General features: G+C 40.2%; 2 protein-coding genes across 4 annotated transcripts in view; both read right to left on the bottom strand.

Moving 5' to 3' along the window:
• RPS12 (ribosomal protein S12) overlaps positions 1–19,945 on the bottom strand; it is a 511,578-nt gene that overhangs the window by 443,352 nt on the left and 48,281 nt on the right. The gene's annotated exons all lie outside the window — the stretch shown is intronic.
• Positions 9,132–19,945, bottom strand: part of ENPP1 (ectonucleotide pyrophosphatase/phosphodiesterase 1) — a 59,064-nt gene continuing 48,250 nt past the window's right edge. For all 3 annotated transcript variants that reach the window (XM_049801466.1, XM_049801467.1, XM_049801468.1), the window contains 7 exons: positions 19,378–19,429; positions 16,431–16,585; positions 15,112–15,247; positions 14,083–14,163; positions 12,729–12,861; positions 11,856–12,012; positions 9,132–10,994 (listed from right to left, as the gene is read on the bottom strand). In XM_049801466.1, coding sequence (XP_049657423.1) covers positions 10,827–10,994; positions 11,856–12,012; positions 12,729–12,861; positions 14,083–14,163; positions 15,112–15,247; positions 16,431–16,585; positions 19,378–19,429 — 882 coding nt within the window. In that variant the 3' untranslated portion in view covers positions 9,132–10,826. The remainder of the gene's footprint in view (positions 10,995–11,855; positions 12,013–12,728; positions 12,862–14,082; positions 14,164–15,111; positions 15,248–16,430; positions 16,586–19,377; positions 19,430–19,945) is intronic.

The following is a 19,945-nucleotide window of genomic DNA, read 5'->3' as shown; positions in this document are numbered from 1 at the left end:
AAGAACAGAGTCTTGCTAAGAAAATATTTCTTTTCACAAATTTCCCATTTCTGCCACCCTAAGGAAGGTCAGTGTTAGAGTTCATTGATCTCAGTGGAAAAGAGTATTTGTTTTGACTCAATTCTCAAGAACACCATGTATGCAAGGGAGCAAATATGCAGATCAATGGAAATATGTAAAGAGTTATATATGGCCTTTTCCATTTATACATATTGTTCTAATTCTAGGCGTGTTCTGAGGTCAAAAAGTCCAAGGTCAATAAGTTGATCAAGCTTCTAAAATCTAATGTGGTAGGAGTTAATGAAGAAAGCAGCTCACCTTATTTTGGGAACTGCCATGAGTGTCTCTCCATGGGTTTTCCCATCAGCATCGTAGCTGTAGTTGCCTATCTGGGGGATTCTGCTCAATTGAGATTTTTCTTCTGCATATGACTGCGAAGATTTTTATAAGGTGGCATATAAATTAAATGTTTCTTTCCTTCCATTGATCCTTCCAGCCACAGCTCTATAGCCAACAAGTAGCCACTTTGGAAAGCACTACATAGATCAGAATGTGCCCCAGCCAGTGATCTCGAATGGATCTCAGCGTTGCTAATGCCTATGAGAAACCACCTGGGATCAGCATCGCAAGGGAAGGCACCATTTCGCTTTGCTTGCTGTGTTACATGCTCAGCATTGCTGTTCATCTTTAGGTTCCTTAGCAATAATAAACAGCACTGTAGAAGTGCCATTTTACTTTACAGTTCTTTGATTAGATACTCAACAACATGCTATTGGAGAAGAATTGGCAATGTTACCTTCACCTTCACTTAACAGCCAGAGTACCTGACTCAGAGCTAGTCAACATGGGATAGATACATCTAGTGTAAGGATATCCTGTAAGGTCTAACCATACACACACACGGAAGCATGCACGCACGCACGCACACACACACCTCCATTGTAGCTTTCTGTATTATGTAGTTATTCTCATGAGGATGCAGTTATAATATAAATGTGTCACATACAATATTCTACTCTATAAATGTGAGTATGCTCATCTTACCCTTTGGAAAACTATACAAATGAGATTTTTAGGTCTGGCTTTTCTGACTTCTGCAAGTATATAATGAGGATGGCAAAACTTGAAAGCCTTTGGAGTGCAAGCACCTTCTGGGTAAAAACTTGGTTTCTGTATGAAGAATGAATAGACTTTCTACATGCAGAAATCAGGGAAGACTCTTCTATCCTTAAGAGTGTGTTAATTTCCTAGAGCTGAAAAGCAAATTGGAGACTATTTATGTAATGTTTTCTTTGGCTCCTGCATGGCATTCCCCACAGACCTTATCACAAAACAAATTAGAAACAACATGTGTATTTGCTAGCAACCACACACAGACATATATTATGGCCCTCTCAACAAAGAGCAGAGCCAAACAAGCAACCGTAATGCTGGTTGATAAAATCTCCTTGTGCTGTATGGTGACTGCTGATTGTGAGAAGCAACAGGTTCTTGTTCCAAATAGTTAACAGTTTTGCCTAAGATCTCTCTAAGCTTCTTTATTAGACTTCATTAAACCAGTCTTTGAGTTTTTTCGGTGCTCTGTATAGCCACACCAGGACAACTTGTGGGCTAGTAGGGTTGCAGAGGAACACCTTGTCCTTTAGTCGGAAAATAAAGAATGGGGCATTGGCACCTGTATTTTGTCTGTCTGCTTCTCCAAAACAAGGAGGAGGAAAAAGTCCGTCTGTCATTTTATTTCATGAGTGCATTTAGATAAAACCTGCTTGTTTGAGGAGGCAATTTTGGAGCATGTAATTTCTGTTACACGATGCTGTTAATAGATGGTGTATGAAGTACGGCGATATATTCTAACATTTAACCTAGCTAGCACTTGCTACACCACCTGAACCAGGACCAGGCTAACGACTCCTGAAACAGCAAGTACAGCCTGTGCTGTGTCCCACACCGGCCCCGGCGTGGGGCTCTGCTGCTGGGGGCTGCCCGGCTGAGAGCCCCGGCCCGGGGACCAGGCCGTTCTCTTTCTCTGCATCACACTGACACCGTGTGGCTGCTCTGCAGCTGCAGCACCTCCTGCTCCAGCTACAAACTTTGCCTCCGTGTAAATGAAGATCAACGAGCTCATTGTGCTCTTTTTGGTGCTAGGCATCTCATTTCTCACTTGAAACAGTTCATCCTGTTTTGTTAAGAAGGGTGGTGCGAGCTAAGCATAGACTTGTTTAGAATATAGGAAATATTTCCTATTTTCTCATAAAATATTAAAGTAATAGCTACACCAGTCTGTCTGAGCACCATGCATTACTTAGACATATGATTATACACTCTCCATATCATTGTTACCTATACTAAAGATGCAGAAAACAAAACACCCAAGTGTGCTGTTAAGACTCCTCTGGAACGAGATGTAAGTCACAGGATGAGGTCTCGCTGATCTCCTTTCTCTCCTGCTTCGGGCTGCTGCCATGCTTTGAGCTGGAACAACGGGAGCCCCTTGCAGACCCTCCCTGGGCTTCCTCTGACTTCCCAACAGCACCCGTCCTGGAGGAACGGATCACAGCAATACATCACAATAATTGTCTGTAGCAGGTACCCAGAAAAATCATCCGAAAGAGAAGAGAAGTTTATTTATTAAAGTTAATAATAATAATAATAAAAACTTTATTTTAAATGTCTTGCTTTTTATCTCACATGGCTCTTAAAAATCAATCAACCCTCCGTGGTCCAAGTTTTAGGATAAGCAAGGCTTGCTTCTCCTCCTTAGGTGGGTACAAATGCACACGTAAGTGTTGGGGATCTATCAGGCATCCATGAAATTACCTTACGTAATTGTACCTCTTTTTTCCAGTTGACTATGTTACAATAAGCCTTTGAGTTAAATTGTTGAAAGGGAAACTAATTTCCCTCCTGATGACTTCAGCATGCATAGACAATGAGTTGTGTCCATTTTGTGTAGGTTTGGTCTGATGAATAGGACTTTGGGTCTGATGCTCTGGGTCTAACCTAAACCTACTGTAAAAAACGCCTCCAATCCAGCTTTTTATTTGCGACCCAATGCTGTGAAATGGGTTTGGACATACAAATGGCAAGAGGGCTGCTGTGCCTTGTCCTCTGGATCCTCCCTACTGCAGCTGGCCCCCAACCGAAGTGCAGAGCAGAGTCTGGTACATGGACACCTACATTACTTTTAGACTCAAAGAAGTGGTAAGAAATGCCAGGTGTTTGCTAGGTGCATATACTTCCTTCATAAACAAACACGAAGAATTTTACAACTTGTTTGAATGACACCTTTATTCAATAGTAGTAGTGATGGACTGGCTGTTCTTAGTCACTCAGAACCAGAGATTCACCTGAGATTTGCTTTCATTGCTCCTTAAAAGCACTGTGCACCTCATCTTCTGCATGAGCAAAGAAAAGAGGCTTTTTAGAGATGTGTTTCCTCACATGACCTTTCCCAGGTGAACAACTTTTAACATGGGATCTTCACAGACCTTCAGACCTTTGCCATCGACTTCTTAACTAACCTGGCTGGAACTGCTCAGTGAGCCTCAGACCTGGCGCAGGACCCAGAGGCCTTGAGATATCAGTACCACTGGGTCAGGCTGGGGTCAGAAAAAAAACTCTTCACTTGCCTAGTGCCAGCCTCCTTCTTGGAAAGGCTTGTGGACAGCCCAGCTTTGTGCTCACCATCATCCTGGTCCTAACTGACCAAATTCTTCAGCTTCTAAATCTCTCCCAAGAGTTACATCGCGTAACTACCTGTGCACATGTATGGCTCTCAAGTTGCTGGTCTGAGAGTCCAAACTTTTCCTTACATAGTTTGCTTTACACAGAAATACCTCTACGCCGTTATTTTCATGTTAAGGGTGGTGGCCCAGCCAAGCAGGTTGAAGAACATGTTTAGGTTAACTTCTCTCCCAAGCACTATATTCCCCTCCTAAGTATTTTGTGTTCCAATTCAGCCTTAGCACAGCTATTCTAGTTGTTTTCAGGACAGCTTTGAAATTCTTATCATCCACACACCCCAACAAAACCATCACCTACATAAAATGCCCTCTCTATACCATCAAAATCTGTCATATATATTACATGTCTGAGAAAACCATCTTCCAAAGAGAGGGCTAAAATCAGTGCAAGTTCTGTTTTCAAAGATGGGGCTTTAGGAGGTGTTTGCCATCTACCAAGTCCCCCAAATTTATCTTCTTACTAATAGTTGAAAATGTTTCCTTTTTATGTATTTATCCAAGTCTTTTGGGCCAAACCAGGCGTCTGTTTAATTTTTCTTTTTTAAATAGTCATGTGGTTGTTGTCAATTAATAGAGCCATCCCCTCCAATTCCTAAAGCACTACCCCTTTTTTGATGCCCTTTCAGTAATGGAACAGTTGCAGTCTTGCTGAAATATTTACAACTCAGTGACTGTTGTGGACTCTGATACTAAGCCCCACATGCCATTTTGTAATACTTTGGATTGACCATCATATCTTTAATGTAAAAAATGTCCATCTTTCGTAAGCTTTATTTTGGCATGGATGATGCTTTGACAAATTCTCGTTGCTTTGCAAAGGATTCATTCTGGATGTTGTAGGAATCGCCATGCTTTCAGTATTCAAAGAGCTACACATCAAGAAGCTATGTGTATTGAACACAACTTTCATCAGATGCTGAATCTGGACAGCTGTGACCAACAGTTTTCCCAGAGCTGCAGCTACCTATGCCCTCAGATGACAAAGCTATGGAGCCTGCAAGTCATTTTAACAGACATTCCTGATAAGGACTTCGAGCCAGCTAGTGGGTATGTCTTAACAATTGGTGCCTTCTTCCTCAAGGTGTTTTCTGACCTTCCCAAATTTGTTTGCTTTGCCCTTTATACATACTGAGAAATGTCCAATCAAGCTAAAACTCCTCTCCTCCATGTGAACAGTGTATCAGTCCCAGTCCTGTCCTCTGGAACTTGAGATCTGCAGCCAGATTTGTTGACTTAATAAAATACAGTCTTTAACACTCAGTCCATTAGCTGACTTTCCTCTGAAGTCATGAGCGTTCATTGCCAGAATACCCCACCTCTCCAGTTTGAATCAGGCTATTTTGGCTGCAGTATGTTCTGATCTTGCAGTATATGGGGCAAAGGGTCTGGGCTCATGCTTTTGCTGGTTTTATTTTTCCTTTTTTTTTTTTTTTTTCAGAAAGCTGTGGACAACCTGGTTTATATTATGTAAGCTCCAAGATTACATCCATTTCTGCAAGATATCCCGAGAACAGTTATTCCCCCCAGTGATGAAGTGGTTGATACAGAGTCACACTGCATTTTTGCTCTGTTGAAGCCAGCCATGGGAGTTAGCAATGCACATTTATGTGATTTTAGCTCATTTGTACAAGGAAAGAAAAGTGTTAACATCTGCAGTGTAATAAGTTCCACTAGCATGTCTGATACACAGGATATACAATAATTTATATGAAAAAAACCTTCCTCAGTCATAGGAAGTCATAGCATAACCACCTTCTGCACAATTTTTTTTATTCTTTACATGGCAGTAATTGAGTCCTCCCAGTGCTCTGGTCTCTAAAAATTGTAGTAGGGGTGTTCGCTAATTAAAAGAATGTGAAGTATTTCATAAAAAGCCTAGGAAAGCCCATTCTTTTCCAGGTGGTTTGCCTGGATTTCTACTGTCCCAGGGCCATATTTCCTTAGAAAATGTACACTGAAGAGAACAGATCTTTTCCCAGTTATCTCGCATCAGACCAGAAGAGGGCCAGATATCACCAGCAAATGCAGTTGCATTCAGTATTTGTTTAAAGTAAAATGCATCCATATGTGATTATCAAAATTTGCAGCTCCCCAAACAATTTATTTTGAACAGCAGAAGCAAGCGTATGCCATTCCTTTCTCCATTTTAAAGAGACTAGGTACAGTTTTAAACATATATACAGCACTATAACAAAGAGTATAATTAAAATTCTGTAGTGAACTGTACCAACTTATGCAGCCAGCTGGTACAAGATTTAAAAGCGAATTCATTGTCCTCAAGCAGCACACTTTGTGTGACCCACAAATTCAAAGCTCTGGTACAGACGCAAAATGGCAAAGGTAAGGCCTCCAGCACAGAGAGATACAAAGAGACAAACAAATTCTCTTTCAAGGCCCAGGCAGAGGCTGGTGCTGGCTGAAGCGCAGTTTTGCCAGAGTGCCACAAACACAGAGTCTTATACCATCTAGACTGACTCTCAGCCATGCATGTGTGCCTTATAGGCATGACGAAAGGGCCCTTCCACTGTCTTCTGATCAGGGGGAGATCGGTCAGGAGCTTTGGGGCCACTCAAAATTTTTCCATCCCGCTGTAGGCTATAGTCTCTCTGCTGAAATAAAGCAAATAAAAATAGAAAGGACTAAACCTGCAATAAAGGGCAACACAAATTTAACACATGTTGTGGCTGAAGAGGAATATGATAATTTGCAATGGCATCCTCTAAAATCTGTTGCCAGGCTTCCATAATTATTGCAAGTTTGTCCATGGTCTCCATAGCAGCCCTTCCTGAGGCTCAAGGCCAGTGTGGTGACTCACAGCGGTTCAGTGAGGGACTCGACTCCTTTCCAAGGGAGTCTGAGTCACAGGATGCCAAACCTGGACTGGTTTCCTGTAATATAGAGGTTCCAGAACTATGGTAGACGTACTGCTCACAATACACAAGGTACCTCAGTGTGGTGCTCCAACACCTCCCAGACACTGCCGCAGGGTGTACAAGGGTAAGCAGGAGACGATTGCTGCTGCTGCCACTGGCAATGATGGTATCCAAACAAAAATATTTGGAAACTTCTGCTTTAGTAAGTTGCTGGGCTCACACTAACTCTGTCCCCTGAGGAGTAAAAAACAGTTTACCACAGCACGGCAGTAAAAGAGCCGAGTATAGCCCTCACCATGAGCCCTGGGATGGTTTCCTAACATCATTAGTGGTGCCACTGTGGGCACACAGTGTTGCAGCAGCTGCCCTGTGACCTTGCAGAGGAGAGGTCCCTCAGTGCCATCACCCCTGAGCATCCACCCCAGAGTGATACGATGGGCAATGCAGCCTGGCACAGGTGCCTGCTCAGCAACAGTCTTGAGCTTTGCAGCAGATCTTGGAAGAAGGGAGGTCAGAAATGAGGTCTTTCCTCCCAGTTGAGTGCCCTAACCACAGATTTAGGCTTTCTTTTATATCCCTTCTTTTCTTCTCATCCCCATGAATCTCATTTTCCTGGAAAAGTGGGTGCCCTCCCATGCAGCAGTGGTAGCTCCTCCCAGCTTGCCAAGCCTGGTTTATAAACCTTGTATTTAAAGGGATAATTTTGTACTTTGAATCTTCTCAGACTAAGGGAAGGCAGAAGCCCAGGCCACCCACTCGCCGGATGAGACAGGGCAGCTTCTGGCAGGTGCTGTTAGCAGACGGCTGTTGTGCACTGGGCTGAATACAGTGGTTTAGTGGGTGCTGAATTTGTCGAGAACAGATTTGCCAGAACAGACCCGACTCACAGACAGCTAGATATTGCTTCATTTTCTCAAAATGCAGTGGATCCTGAGGTAAAAAAAAGACCAAGAAACCTGTAACACATTAGTCAAGTGAATTACCTCAGTTACTGATGGGAGCAGCCAGCGATATAAATCTGTATTGCCTGAATACCTCTGAAGGGACAACTCCACATGCATTTCTTCAGCAGCAAAACCATCCTGAGATGTCCTCTGCCCCACTCCTCATTCCTACTTTGCCATCCCAGAGCCATCAGCTTCTCAGGTATGTTAAGGCTTGCCTGTCCCAAATCATTTCACAACCCATTTCATTCCTGAAGTAACCAGGCCACCCTACTGCTTAACTCATCCCAGTTAGCCCATAATGTAACCCAGATGTCCCCTGTTGCAACTTCAGGCCCTTTTTCCTTTCTTCCTGAATGTAACAGCTGCAAGGACTAGGTTAGCTCTGTCCACCCTGGAACAACCTTTTAACATCTATGAAGACTCCTACCACATTCTGCTGCAGCCACCCTTTCCATACCCTGAGCAAACACCATTGCTTGGGAGATGGAGACTGGTCAGCACCTTTCCTGTATCAGTGGGCACCAACTGCAGCCTACGGCATCTCCTGGTGCCTTCCCCGAGAATGCCTGGTGACACATGACACTGCTAGGCACATCCAGACTGACGACCTTTACTCTGCCCCTCCACTGCCTTTTTTACCTGCAAGAAGGCCAGAATACACAGCAGCTGACACTAAGAGGCAGCTATGCTGAATAACACTGACAGTCATGTCATGACAGTGTTGCTATGACACCTTCCAGCTTCACCTAAGAATGCTCAGTGGAGCTCTGATACCATCCATCAGCTGAAACAGAAAATATTTTACATCCAGATAGACAAAGCTGTAGGTTTTCTGTAGAACTATGAGTTTGATGGTGGCTGTAGCATGCTCCTTGGGGCTCATTGGGCTTCAAAAACACAACCCAGTATCTGCTGTCCTGGGGCATCACCAGCCACTGGATACCGTGACTAGCACGAGCATTTATTCACAATGCTCTGACACCACCATTACAAATGTTTCTGAACACCAAAGATGAAGAAATAAAAGAAGCAAAACTATTTACACAAAGATTAAATCGGGATAACTCTCTTCCTTGTCAAATTAACTTGTCAGTTTCTGGCAAAGCCACACCCCAAACCCCTCTCAGCCACTACTCTCTCTTGATGACCATAATAGCTTTCACAGCCCCTCTCCCTTCCAAAAATCCTTCCTAGGTCAAACCAGCAGTCATCTGCTTGAAGCCTGTCCTGTTCCATCTTTACCCAGGAGCTAGGCTAGCCCTGCCTCTTAACTGAAACTGGCACCACTCCACTTTCTGAAGATGTTAACATGTCACATCCATTCAGGAGACAGTACCAGTTTTTTAAAAAAATTAAGAACATTTGGATCATCTTTCTTCCTATTTCCCCCTTCCAATAATGAATGTACTTCAACTTTCCAGTTGGAGAAGTTATCTTCAACTCAAAGAGCAGGGATTGAAGCAACCCCCTCCCCACCCCCTAAAAATAATGTGAAATAGTCCTCTATATCCACACCAGTGTTTAACTAGTCAGTAGCATTTGGTACAGAAAGGGTCAGGAACAGCATACTACTTCTGATGTCTTTATTGGTCACAGGCAATGTTACAAAGCAGTTACACTGAATAATGCTGTCACAGTCATATCATAATGTGAGGTTGCTACAACACATTTAAATTTCACACAGTGAAACTACTTTAGGAAAAAAAAAAATCATGCTTTTAACAGAAGATCAAGAAAATACATTTGGTTAAAAGAAAAAATGGTCCCAGGATTTCAGCCCACTCAAACGGAAGTTAATGGAAAAGCTTCCACCGACTTCAGCAGGCTTTGAATCCAGCCTCCAACATCCCCTGACCAAGCTGTAAGGTAAATTGCCTCTCTGCTCAGTCACAGGCTCTTCGTTCTTCTAACACACTTGTGCATGATGTATTTTCTTCTTTTTAAATGAAAGGAACATAAATGTGTAATTGACTATGCCAAACTTCATACATAAAAGAGCCAATTTTGGCTCATCAGCTTTAGAGAGAGTGGGAGAATTACAAAGGTGATAGCATGTGTACTGGAAAAGGAGGGAGTTCCTACACTCCTGAGTGCCTACAGCAGCTGTTTGTGTAGCCTGAAAGCTTCCAAGAAAGTTCATTACATGCTTCTTCAGAACTTGCATCTGGCAGCATATGCATTCAACATGGGTAACTTATGAGAGCTGGAATTTGGATGATGTAGCACTAAGAACAGCTACAAATGCAGCTAGGATCTCATCATTTGCTGCCAACAGACAACTGAATGGCCTGTGGGCATTTACCGTAGTGATGAGATGTGCCATTAGAGAAGATCAACTTAGCAGTCTAAGACAACATTCTTAGTGCAAAATTACCTTTTCTTGACAAAAATGGGATTTCAAAACCACAACTGACAAAATCACGCACCAAATTGAGAAAGACAACTTTGTTTTGAGGAAGCAAAATCTTTTCATCAAATTTGTTTAATTTGAAGAAAGATAATTATTTCTAGGAGCTCAGAGATATTCCTGATTTAATTTCTTCTGATTTGCAGGTGACTTGATCCATCCTGTACCTGCTCATTTCAAGGATGCATATAACAACATCCATCAAATTCTCCTTCAGTGTTGGAGACACCAGAGGGCAGCAACATACCAAGGCTTCCCAGGTAACAGAACTCCTTTAGCTAGGCTCTTTTCTGTGTTGGGGAAGTTCCAGTTACCAGTTTTACTAACCTCAGTATAGCTTCTTGCACCATAACACTGCATTATTTTATGAGATCCAAAGCTCAGAACGTAATTCATACTTCAAGGAAAACTGGAGTGAGAGGTGCTGTTTATATTTCAACAGTCACCAAGAATATAGTTATTTATCAGAACTATATTGGGTAATTATCTATATTTTTGAAGTAGAATATTGATCATAACCCATACTTTATAAACTTCTCCCTCTCTAGTGCATACAGAAGATAACATTTTTGTTCGTGTCGCAGACTATGATGATCAAATGCTGTTAGCATTTAGTAATGGACATGGTTCTACCACATTCAAATGGGAATGAAAGGAGCTGCCAGCCTATGTTACATACATAGTCCATCAGGAGTCCCTGAGATACAGATATGGCACCCACTCTCCTCCCTACTGGCATTTTGGTCAAGAGTTCTCAATAAATGTTCCAGCTTATTTAAAAAAAAGTTTACATTAATTAAAACCAGTCTATTTACATACCAGTTGGCAAATGGATAACAACATTCCATAGGAAAAATCAGACCGTTTCAAAAGTTGGTAGATATGTTTTTAACTGTAAAATCTCAGATACTGGCTGTTTTCTGTCTTGATAGAAGCTGAGTCCAGTAAGTAATTCTATATCTCTGATCCGAGCTGTATGAAACTTCATTCTCTCTTCAACCCACACAGACTCAGACTTGCCATCCTGTTGGGACAAAGGAAGGGAAAAAAAAAAAGAGAAAAAAGGTTTGTAAAACACTTTCTGATGTACGTTTAATCAATTAGCAAAAGACCTTTTGATGTTTTATAAAGGCACAAAGCAGTAATTGTTGGCAAACATCTAACAAACAGTGAGCACTGGATTATAAATTGTTATAAGCTTGCCTGAACTTAGTACTTGCTGCTACTTCCTCAAGTATAGAGAGCTTGTAGCTGTACCAGTGATAATGGGGATATGGCAGATGAGGTCCAGCATCTATCCACCATCTCTATGTTGAACTATTTCTGAGAGCTGTGCCTGACTTGGGAAGTGACTTGTATAATTCTTCACTGACATTTTCCATGCTTTGTTCTGGTTTACATGGAGTGTAGCTATGTGCATTCTCATCACAATGCCAAGGTACCTCAACTAGAAGGAACCAGTGCTCTTCAGGAACATCTGTGTCTTCTCCTTTTGGGTATGCATTTGGCCTAGCACTGACCCTTCTTTCTGGATGGCTTATCTTTTCCTAGAAGCTCTTCATCCTTCTCAGCTGTTGACTGTATATTTGTGCTATGGAAGTCTATGTATGTATCATGTTGATGGTCTCAACATACTCTGACTCTACCCTGCTAGCTCTAAGTTTTGCTCTTTGAACAGGGAACTTCTATTTTCACATTTGAGCATATATACAGACTTTAATATAATTCTGTTTACAAAAATATTGTCTTCTCTCTCAAGATGATCATGATAGACTACTATGAGGATAGAGTCTTCATAGACTCTAACTAATTAATCATGGATATCCAAGCAAAACAAGCTCAAGCCTGACTTGAGGTGTTTATGGGGACTGAATAGACTACTTACTGCACAGCTTTCACTGTTGTCTTCTCTGTGAGGTACAATGAAAGACAAAGCATCTAGAGACCCTTCACACTCCAGAGGAGTTTCAGAAGTATTTTTACAACTAGTCAGCACAATGAAGAAGTGAGTTGGAACTGGAACTTCTGAATTACTGGGGTGTCTGAAACACAAGAGATCTTTCTGTAAATCCACCAAATCATACTTGCACAAAGACTAAATGACAGCAATCAGCTATATTCTGGCATATCAATTTTAGCAATCCACCTATTTAGCCCAAAGAAAGCTTAGGCCTGGAAGGAAAATTCCAGATTACCATTTTGCAAATCAACTTTGGCTTGTAGGCTGATCTAAGTAACAAGTTTGACGAGGTATAACAAACTGATTTATCATAAAAATATGTAAGAATACAGAGTAGATGGAGGGTTCAGCCTGAGCCCAGAAAACTGTCTGCCTGCTGGCTTGAGCCAGTTTTGCTAACTAGTGTATTTGAACTCACAACTTTGTAGAAGAACACTGCCAGCTCAGGAAGTGTCAACTATGACACCAGGGATAAGCCCCTGCCTCATCCACTCCTGGAGGCAATGTCATAAGATTTCAGGCTAGCAGACATTCTTCCACATGCAACAGCTACTCTTACATTTCACCTTCAGGTTTTAGGATAACACATTTTGAGTGTGCATTTTCTCTTTGTGCTTGTTGCTTATTTCTTAGCTTTATACTTCTGTATCTGCTTAGGGCCATTTGTCTCTCTGAACTGATGTAACCGGCTAATGGCCCATCTCTGCAAGATGCTTTCCTTAATAACAAGGATCATAATTACTTTTTCACCACCAATGGAGGAAAGAAACAAAAGATTAGAATGTGAAAAGTTCCCACCTTTTCACCTTATCTGGGGTATCATAGAGCCCATCAGAGTCATAATCAAACACAGGACCGCTGACTACATTGACACCACTCCTGGCTGCAGCATATTTAGGTAGCAGGTATTGATGGAAGTAGTTCCATAACACTGAAACACAGTAACGTAAGTGGGAAACAATCTCCAAGGTAGAAGCTGTTAATACAACTCTGCAGAGTTTTCAGTGGAGTATAAACAGACATGATAAGCTAGGGAGAATAATGTTGATAATGCACTGATGTTTTAGTATAAACACTGCTTAGCAACAACTAAATCAAGGACTTTTCAGCTTTTCATACTGTCCTGCCAGCAGAGCCTGGGAGTGCACAAGAAACTGGGAGGCAACACAGCCAGGACAGCTGACCTAAACTGGCCAAAGGGATATTCCATACCATATTACATCATGCCCAGTATATGAACTGAGGGGAGTTGGCCATGGGGCACTGTGGCTCAGGGATTGGCTGGGCATTGATCACCAGGTGGTAAGCAATTGTATTGTGCATCATTTGTTTTGTATATTCTCTTAGCAGTAGTAGTATTTTCCCTTCCTTTTCTGTCCTATTAAACTGTCTTTATCTCAACCCACATGTTTTACTCTCCCCCCGCCCAGTTCTCTCCCCCATCCCATGGGGTGGGGGTGAGTGAGTAGCTGTGTGGTGCTTACTTGCCAGCTGGAGTTAAACCACAACAATGATATTTTTAACTACAGGTAAGAGCTGATCCCTATTCCATTACAAAACAGGACATCTCTTGTCCAGATAAAGTGCCATAGTTATCCTTCTTTTTCACCAGGAATATGCTTAATCTCCTTCAAGCCAAGTATCTCATGTTCCCTTTCACCAAGGAAAGCCCAGGTCTTCATCCCTTTTCTACCAGAGACATGATTATTTTCCTGTTTCCTTAGTGATCAAGACCCTAGATTCCTGCCTGGAAACTCATCTGAGTTTAGAAGACATTCCTAAACTGGAAATAAATTAAAGTCATAATTATATGTAGTATCTGGGTTCTCTAGAAGTTATGCAGTATAAACCCCTGTTTAGGTAGGTAGGAAAATGCAAAAAAAAAAGTCAGACAGTAAATGGAGACATTTATACTATGCTCCCATGTAATGAGCCAGTTGATTAGGAGCTCACAATGGTGGGCCTTTTTCACAAGTGACAATCCTACTTCACGGAACTTTTCATCGAGGTTAAGAAGCCCACAGTCAGGAAGGTCTTATTTTACAGAAGCAGCTGTACCAGGGATCATTTGCATGGTTTGGAAGCAAGCAAAAAACCAGCAGTCTTTCTTATATTCAACTGTACACACAAAATATGCATAGAAATAAAATACCTTTAAATGCTGGATACATTGGCACAATGTTGCTAGTAAGCAAGGCATCATAGTGAGGTTTCTTTTCACCCGTCATGAAATCTAAAACAAAAAAAAGCAATTAGTTACTTGGATTTGTTACTTTAAATTTGCATTTTAAAGATCAGTGTAATAACATTAAGGTGGAGCTGATGTGGGTCTAAGTGCTAACTTCAGTACATGCTGGATCCCATCCATAATAATCTTATAAGCAGCAACAGTAATTGCACTTGTCAGATATACAGTGGACAAATTTTGAACAGACTTTTGAATTATGGGGAAGGGAATAAAATTCACCTCATGAATGTCAGACCAACTTGTTCTGACTGCAAAATCTAGGCATAAAAATAGGAGCTCTATTGGAACTTTGCAAATTAAACTTGATGTGGACGTTTAAATAACCTACTACTCGGTACATTATGCAGTAAAGTCAATGTAAAATGCTTCCAAATCAGGTCTGCAACAGTTCAAACAATTTAACCAATTGTAAACAGTTAAGTATTTTTTAATATGTTTGAGAATCAGAGCTACGTTATTCAGACCAATGCTGAATTGCTTCAGTAAAGACCACATATGGCACACAACAGTATATTTCAAATAGAAAATAAACTTATCAAGGCAGTTTTTTACTTCATGAAACATCCCTGAATTTTACTTTGCATAGTTCCAACTAACACCTGTCATACAAAGTGAATTTACAATTTACTAGCTTGCCAAGACTTGACACAAGGCTTACATGTTCCTTCCAGTTTCTTCTACAAGATGCCACTTTAGAAGCCTGACAAGTTCCAAAGCTTTCAGGAAGTACTAAATGACCTTACCTTGGAAAACCCACCAACTGCTGAAGTGCCCAAAACGTTTTTCTTTCTCATATACTGAAGTGAACTGCAACAATTCAGGAACTACTGCTTTGTACTCTGATTAGTTATCAAGAACATCTATAAAAGACTACACCTACTACATTAGAAGTTTTAAATCAGATATGCTGTAGAATGAAGGCAATGTACTTACTTAGAGGAGAAAGGAATCCATAAGTTAGGTGAGGATGATTGTTGTAAAACAAACATGTCTGGTTATGATTAAAAGAAATACGAACATCCTTGTGTAAACAGCTGGAGATATCTTCTGTAGCAGAAACCCATTTGGCCTATTAAACAAGAAGAAAGAATCATTGGTAAAACAGATAGCTGACTTTAATTCTCTCTCTGGGGGACTGCAGAACTCTATTTAGCTGCAACTACCTTTAATGGTGTGAAGGGACTTAACGAAGATGCAAGAATTGTTCCTCTTTTCAGTGGAAAACAAGCACTCCCATCCATTTCATATATTTTGGAAATAAAGTGAACAGAATTGCAGCATTTTAGTTGAGTTGAGAAAAATGTCTTCCAAAAGACAACCTAGAGGTGCCCATTAAAGATAACCTGATCTACTGTAAAGGTACTTGTTCATTCAGGCTAGCAATCAGTGGCAGCCAAATGTGTTGTTAGCCATCTCTCTCTACTGGGCCACTTGTTAAGAGTAACTGGTTGCTTCAGGCCACTAACCTCAAAATATTTAGGATCAAACAAATATTGCCAGAGTTTAGTTAAATAGTGACTTTTATAATTAAATTTAAACCCTATGATTCCCAGATAATCAAACTGAAAAGCATCCTCTATTGTCCTAATTCCTTTTAAGCATGATATGGCTTCTAAATTTTCTCTGAATGGGAAAGACCAACTTGAAAAACACTTTCATTCACAAGATCAGTGCTCTGCATGAACACGTGCACCTTAGCATAGGGTTCAGGACAGCAAAGACCAGATTTATCCCCACTGACCTCTCCCCCCACCCCCCAGTCAGGACAATCTTCTGAGAGAAGGACTGGATCAGGGCATGAATGGTTCAAGATAGTCCTGAGATTTTTTTTTTCAAAAGGATCCTGCCACATTACAAATACTGCTTTAAGACCACAAAACCCATGTTGAGACCAGATTTTGAGGACAACACTGGCAGACTGCTATAGCAGACCTGTGCTGCCAAGCAGTAGTCCAGTGCAGACTCATAGGGCTTCTATATCAATGGCAATAGGGTCCTCATATCCTGGTGGATCTGCTCACTTTGGAGGCAAAACTGCAGCTCACTCCAAGAAACAGGACAGTGTCAAAGCCAATCCTTATTAATATAGGAAAGCGAAGAAAAGCTCATACAAAATTCCTCTTTTTCTCTCATGTGGTTCTACTTTGCTCCCTGGGAGATAATATCATTAGATCTAGGAAGTGTTCAGGAATAACTGACATTCAAGCTTTTTACCTTTCAAGGTTGCTTCTAACCTTTCTTCATATACTTACAACTTTGTTAACAGTGTACGCACTCCACAGGGACATCCCATATTCCCTGCTGTATCCACTCACATAACGGTGATGGTAAAGGAGGCAGTAACTATGTCTCTTCTGCAGAACCCTGGGCCGTCCATAGGGTAAAGTAAGTTTCTCTATCTTCTTAACTGCAGTAGAAATAGTGCTTTTTACATTTCAATCAATACTGGTTGTTAAGCATCTTTCTCTTTTATACAGCTAAGGTTGCCTCCATTTCCAATTGCCAAACAAAGAGAAGTCACAGTAACAGAACAAAAAAAATATTTTCATTCTTTTATCAAAGGTAGAGTTTCTATAAGGCAATAAATTAAATGACAAAGCCAGTACAAAGCAATCATTTAAACTTACACTGTACAAATTAAGTTTATATTTAAAACAAAACATTTTGCCATTTAAAACAGGAGATGGATCTAAGTTTCAAAGTTAAAGTCTTTGCCAACTTTATGTTTCAATTTAAGTATATAATGTGGGATCTGCTTCTATGTAACATTTAGATGGGACAGTAACCAATTGTGGTGATTTGAAATCCACTGAGGGGACTATTTTAGTAGAAATCACAAAGTCACATGTAAAAGTGACATTTAAAGGACTACGAAATATAGACATCTAAATAAATGATACAATTAAGTACTGGTTGGATTTTCAGATGTGCAAGGACTCGCTTTATAACGAGTGTGATAGTCACAAAACCTTCCTTCTCCTTCTCTCTCATGGACCATATTTCTTTAGAAAGTTTATATACAGAGAAAGATATCTCCAAATGTTTTATGTATGACACTGCACAGAGTTTTTGGCAGACCCTTGCCTAAGGCATTGCCAACTACTGCATCCAATGGAAGAGTGAAGACTTTCCTTTAAAACCGTATCAGAAAGAAGTTATGTGGGATCAGCAGAGGGTAAGTCATTAGACAGAAGCTGAAAAGTAAAGCAGAGTTAGCAATAGAATTACTTTAGAGTCACTACCATTTATCTTGAAGAAAAAGCAAAGAAGGAACAAAACAGAGTCTTAGGAAACAGGTGCTCTTGCAATCATTTGCTGTAGTCAAATGTCAGCAGAAAGTTTCAGGTTTTAACCACTAAAGTAGACTTCAATTTCATCAAAACATTGAATATTTAAAATTTTGCCAACTGGAAACAAACAAAAGTTTTCAAGTTTCAAGTTCTCTGATGTAAAGTAAAAACCGAAGAAAACTAGTACATCATAGAAATATTTTAGAATAACAAAAATATTACTTTGCTGTTGAAAATGCAAGTATTTTCAATCATTACATGACTGGAATTGTAAAGAAGGTGTCAAAGCATATTTTCCATTAGATAGGTCACTACCATCCACAAATTATGCGTCACTACAATTTCAAGGCAACTGTTTTAAATGGGGAAGAAATTGAGCAATAAATACTGCAGATTTTTTCCACTGTAATGCCACAACACAAAAAGAGTCAAGATTATGCCATTTATTTCTCCACCCATGGGGCAAAAACAAACAATTCACATTTTTTTCATAAAACTAAAGAGGCAGCTAATATTTTGTTGTTCTTACAGGCTGTCAAGTTATGACAATCAATGAGACAATATGCAAACTGAGGTAACTAATAAACTCTAAAGTCTTAAGAAGCTTCTAGGCTGGTTACTAGAAGTTTTTTGTGTGATAATGCTTTTTATATCTAATTAATAAGTGCTTAATTCATATAATTTATAAGGAAAATACTGCTATTAAGACCAGTGCTAAGCAAGGTCTCACTGATAATCCAAGCCAAAATCCTACTGTTTCAAAAACGTAGGTTTAAAGCCTTAGGTTTCTATTTCTACAATATGGGACTGTGCCTGGCCTTGCCATATTTCTTCAAAGCCAGGTTCAGCAAGGCACTCTGGCATCCACCTACACATTAGCCAAGCCTGTGTCAGTGAAACCACTTACGTGCTTATAATACACCATATTGTACTAATTGGATTTCATTTTGTTGCTCTCATGAGTGTTACAACACTAAAAGTTATTTTAAAAGGTTTCTGGGACACATTTTAAAAAGATGCCCTGTTGTTACTGGAAAAGATTCAAGAAAGCTTTATCTGCTCTTTGTGCCAGGGCAACCTATACAAACCAACAGAAGCCTTAAATTAGCCCTGAATCAGCAGCAAGTACTGGATCCTGCCTGTAATGAGCATTTACATCCAGTTCTTAATAGTGAGCTACAGGGAGGTGTCACCAAATACAGAGTTTATTTGTGTAAGAAACAAGGTTTCATGAACACACACAAGACAAGGTCTCTATCAGCTTATTTCTCTGACAGCCTAATCATCTTGATTTCATCTTTTAAGGTATTAGGACCAAGGGCTACGTTCCATTTTGACTTACAGTTTTCATGTTTTACTTATTGTCTTACCTGCTTCATGCTCAAAATAGTTTATTTTGTTTTAAGAGTCATGAGCATGTCTACAGCATTAGAAATTGCAGCTCAAACATGGCATGTATATGTCCAAAGAATGGAAATAAAGCGGAAGTAAAACAAGCAATAGCTTAAGACCATGTAACAACTGAAACATGTAAAATACCCCTTACACTTCATTAAAAGTATTCTGCCATCGTGATGTCTCTATTTGCAAGGATTTCTTATCAGATACTTCCCCATAGATCACTTTTGCTTCCCATTCTGGAATGCTCATTACTTCAGTGCTAGAAAATTCAAAAATATCAGATAATACATGTGCCATAAATACACATGCATAACGATACACATTTGAGAAAAAAATGGTTCAGTAGGACTGTCTGAAAACCTCAGAGCTATGGTCCCAGTGAGTATTTCGAAGAACTTTTACCTCATGTACTTGAGAGTTTCTCAGAGGTTTAGGCATCAAACATTCTATATTTTTAAATAATTCTTACATTTTTGTTACAATTTTATATTACTATCTAAGTTCTTACCTTCTGTTTCAGTGAGATTTAAACGCTGATGAAAATCCCTGACTGGCAAGCCCTATAATTACAAAGCAAAACCAGTGAGATTCTACTAAGTGTTCTACAAACCATATTATGATCCACTACTACACTTAAAGTACCAAATGCAACATCTGCCTCGCAAGTTATCCCTATACAGAACTCACTGACATCTACTGGAGAGGGGTTATGGAGAATTTGCAGAAACAAATCTTTGCCACAAGTAAATCTACAGCCTTGAAAACCACAGCCCAAACACACAACATCTACAGAAGGAAAATTTCAACATAAGTAAGTGAAGCAAGGAAGAACTGAATTACCCCATCAAAGCTTGCTTCTGTGGCATCTTCCAAGCTCTTCAGAGCTGGATATGACTTAACATAAGCAAACTGCAAAAATGAATATACAAATACAGGCTAATACCCACTAAACCCAGGCAAGATTTGATTTTGAAACCAATAGTAGGGGACTGCAAAACTAGCAGGTAAAGATATACTCTGGAGAAACCAGAGTTTCACTCTTTGAATACACCACAGACATCTACTTCCACAACTTT

Source organism: Accipiter gentilis, chromosome 5 (assembly GCF_929443795.1).
Source record: "Accipiter gentilis chromosome 5, bAccGen1.1, whole genome shotgun sequence".
NCBI lineage: Eukaryota > Metazoa > Chordata > Aves > Accipitriformes > Accipitridae > Astur > Astur gentilis.
This window is presented reverse-complemented; position numbering and strand designations above follow the sequence as displayed.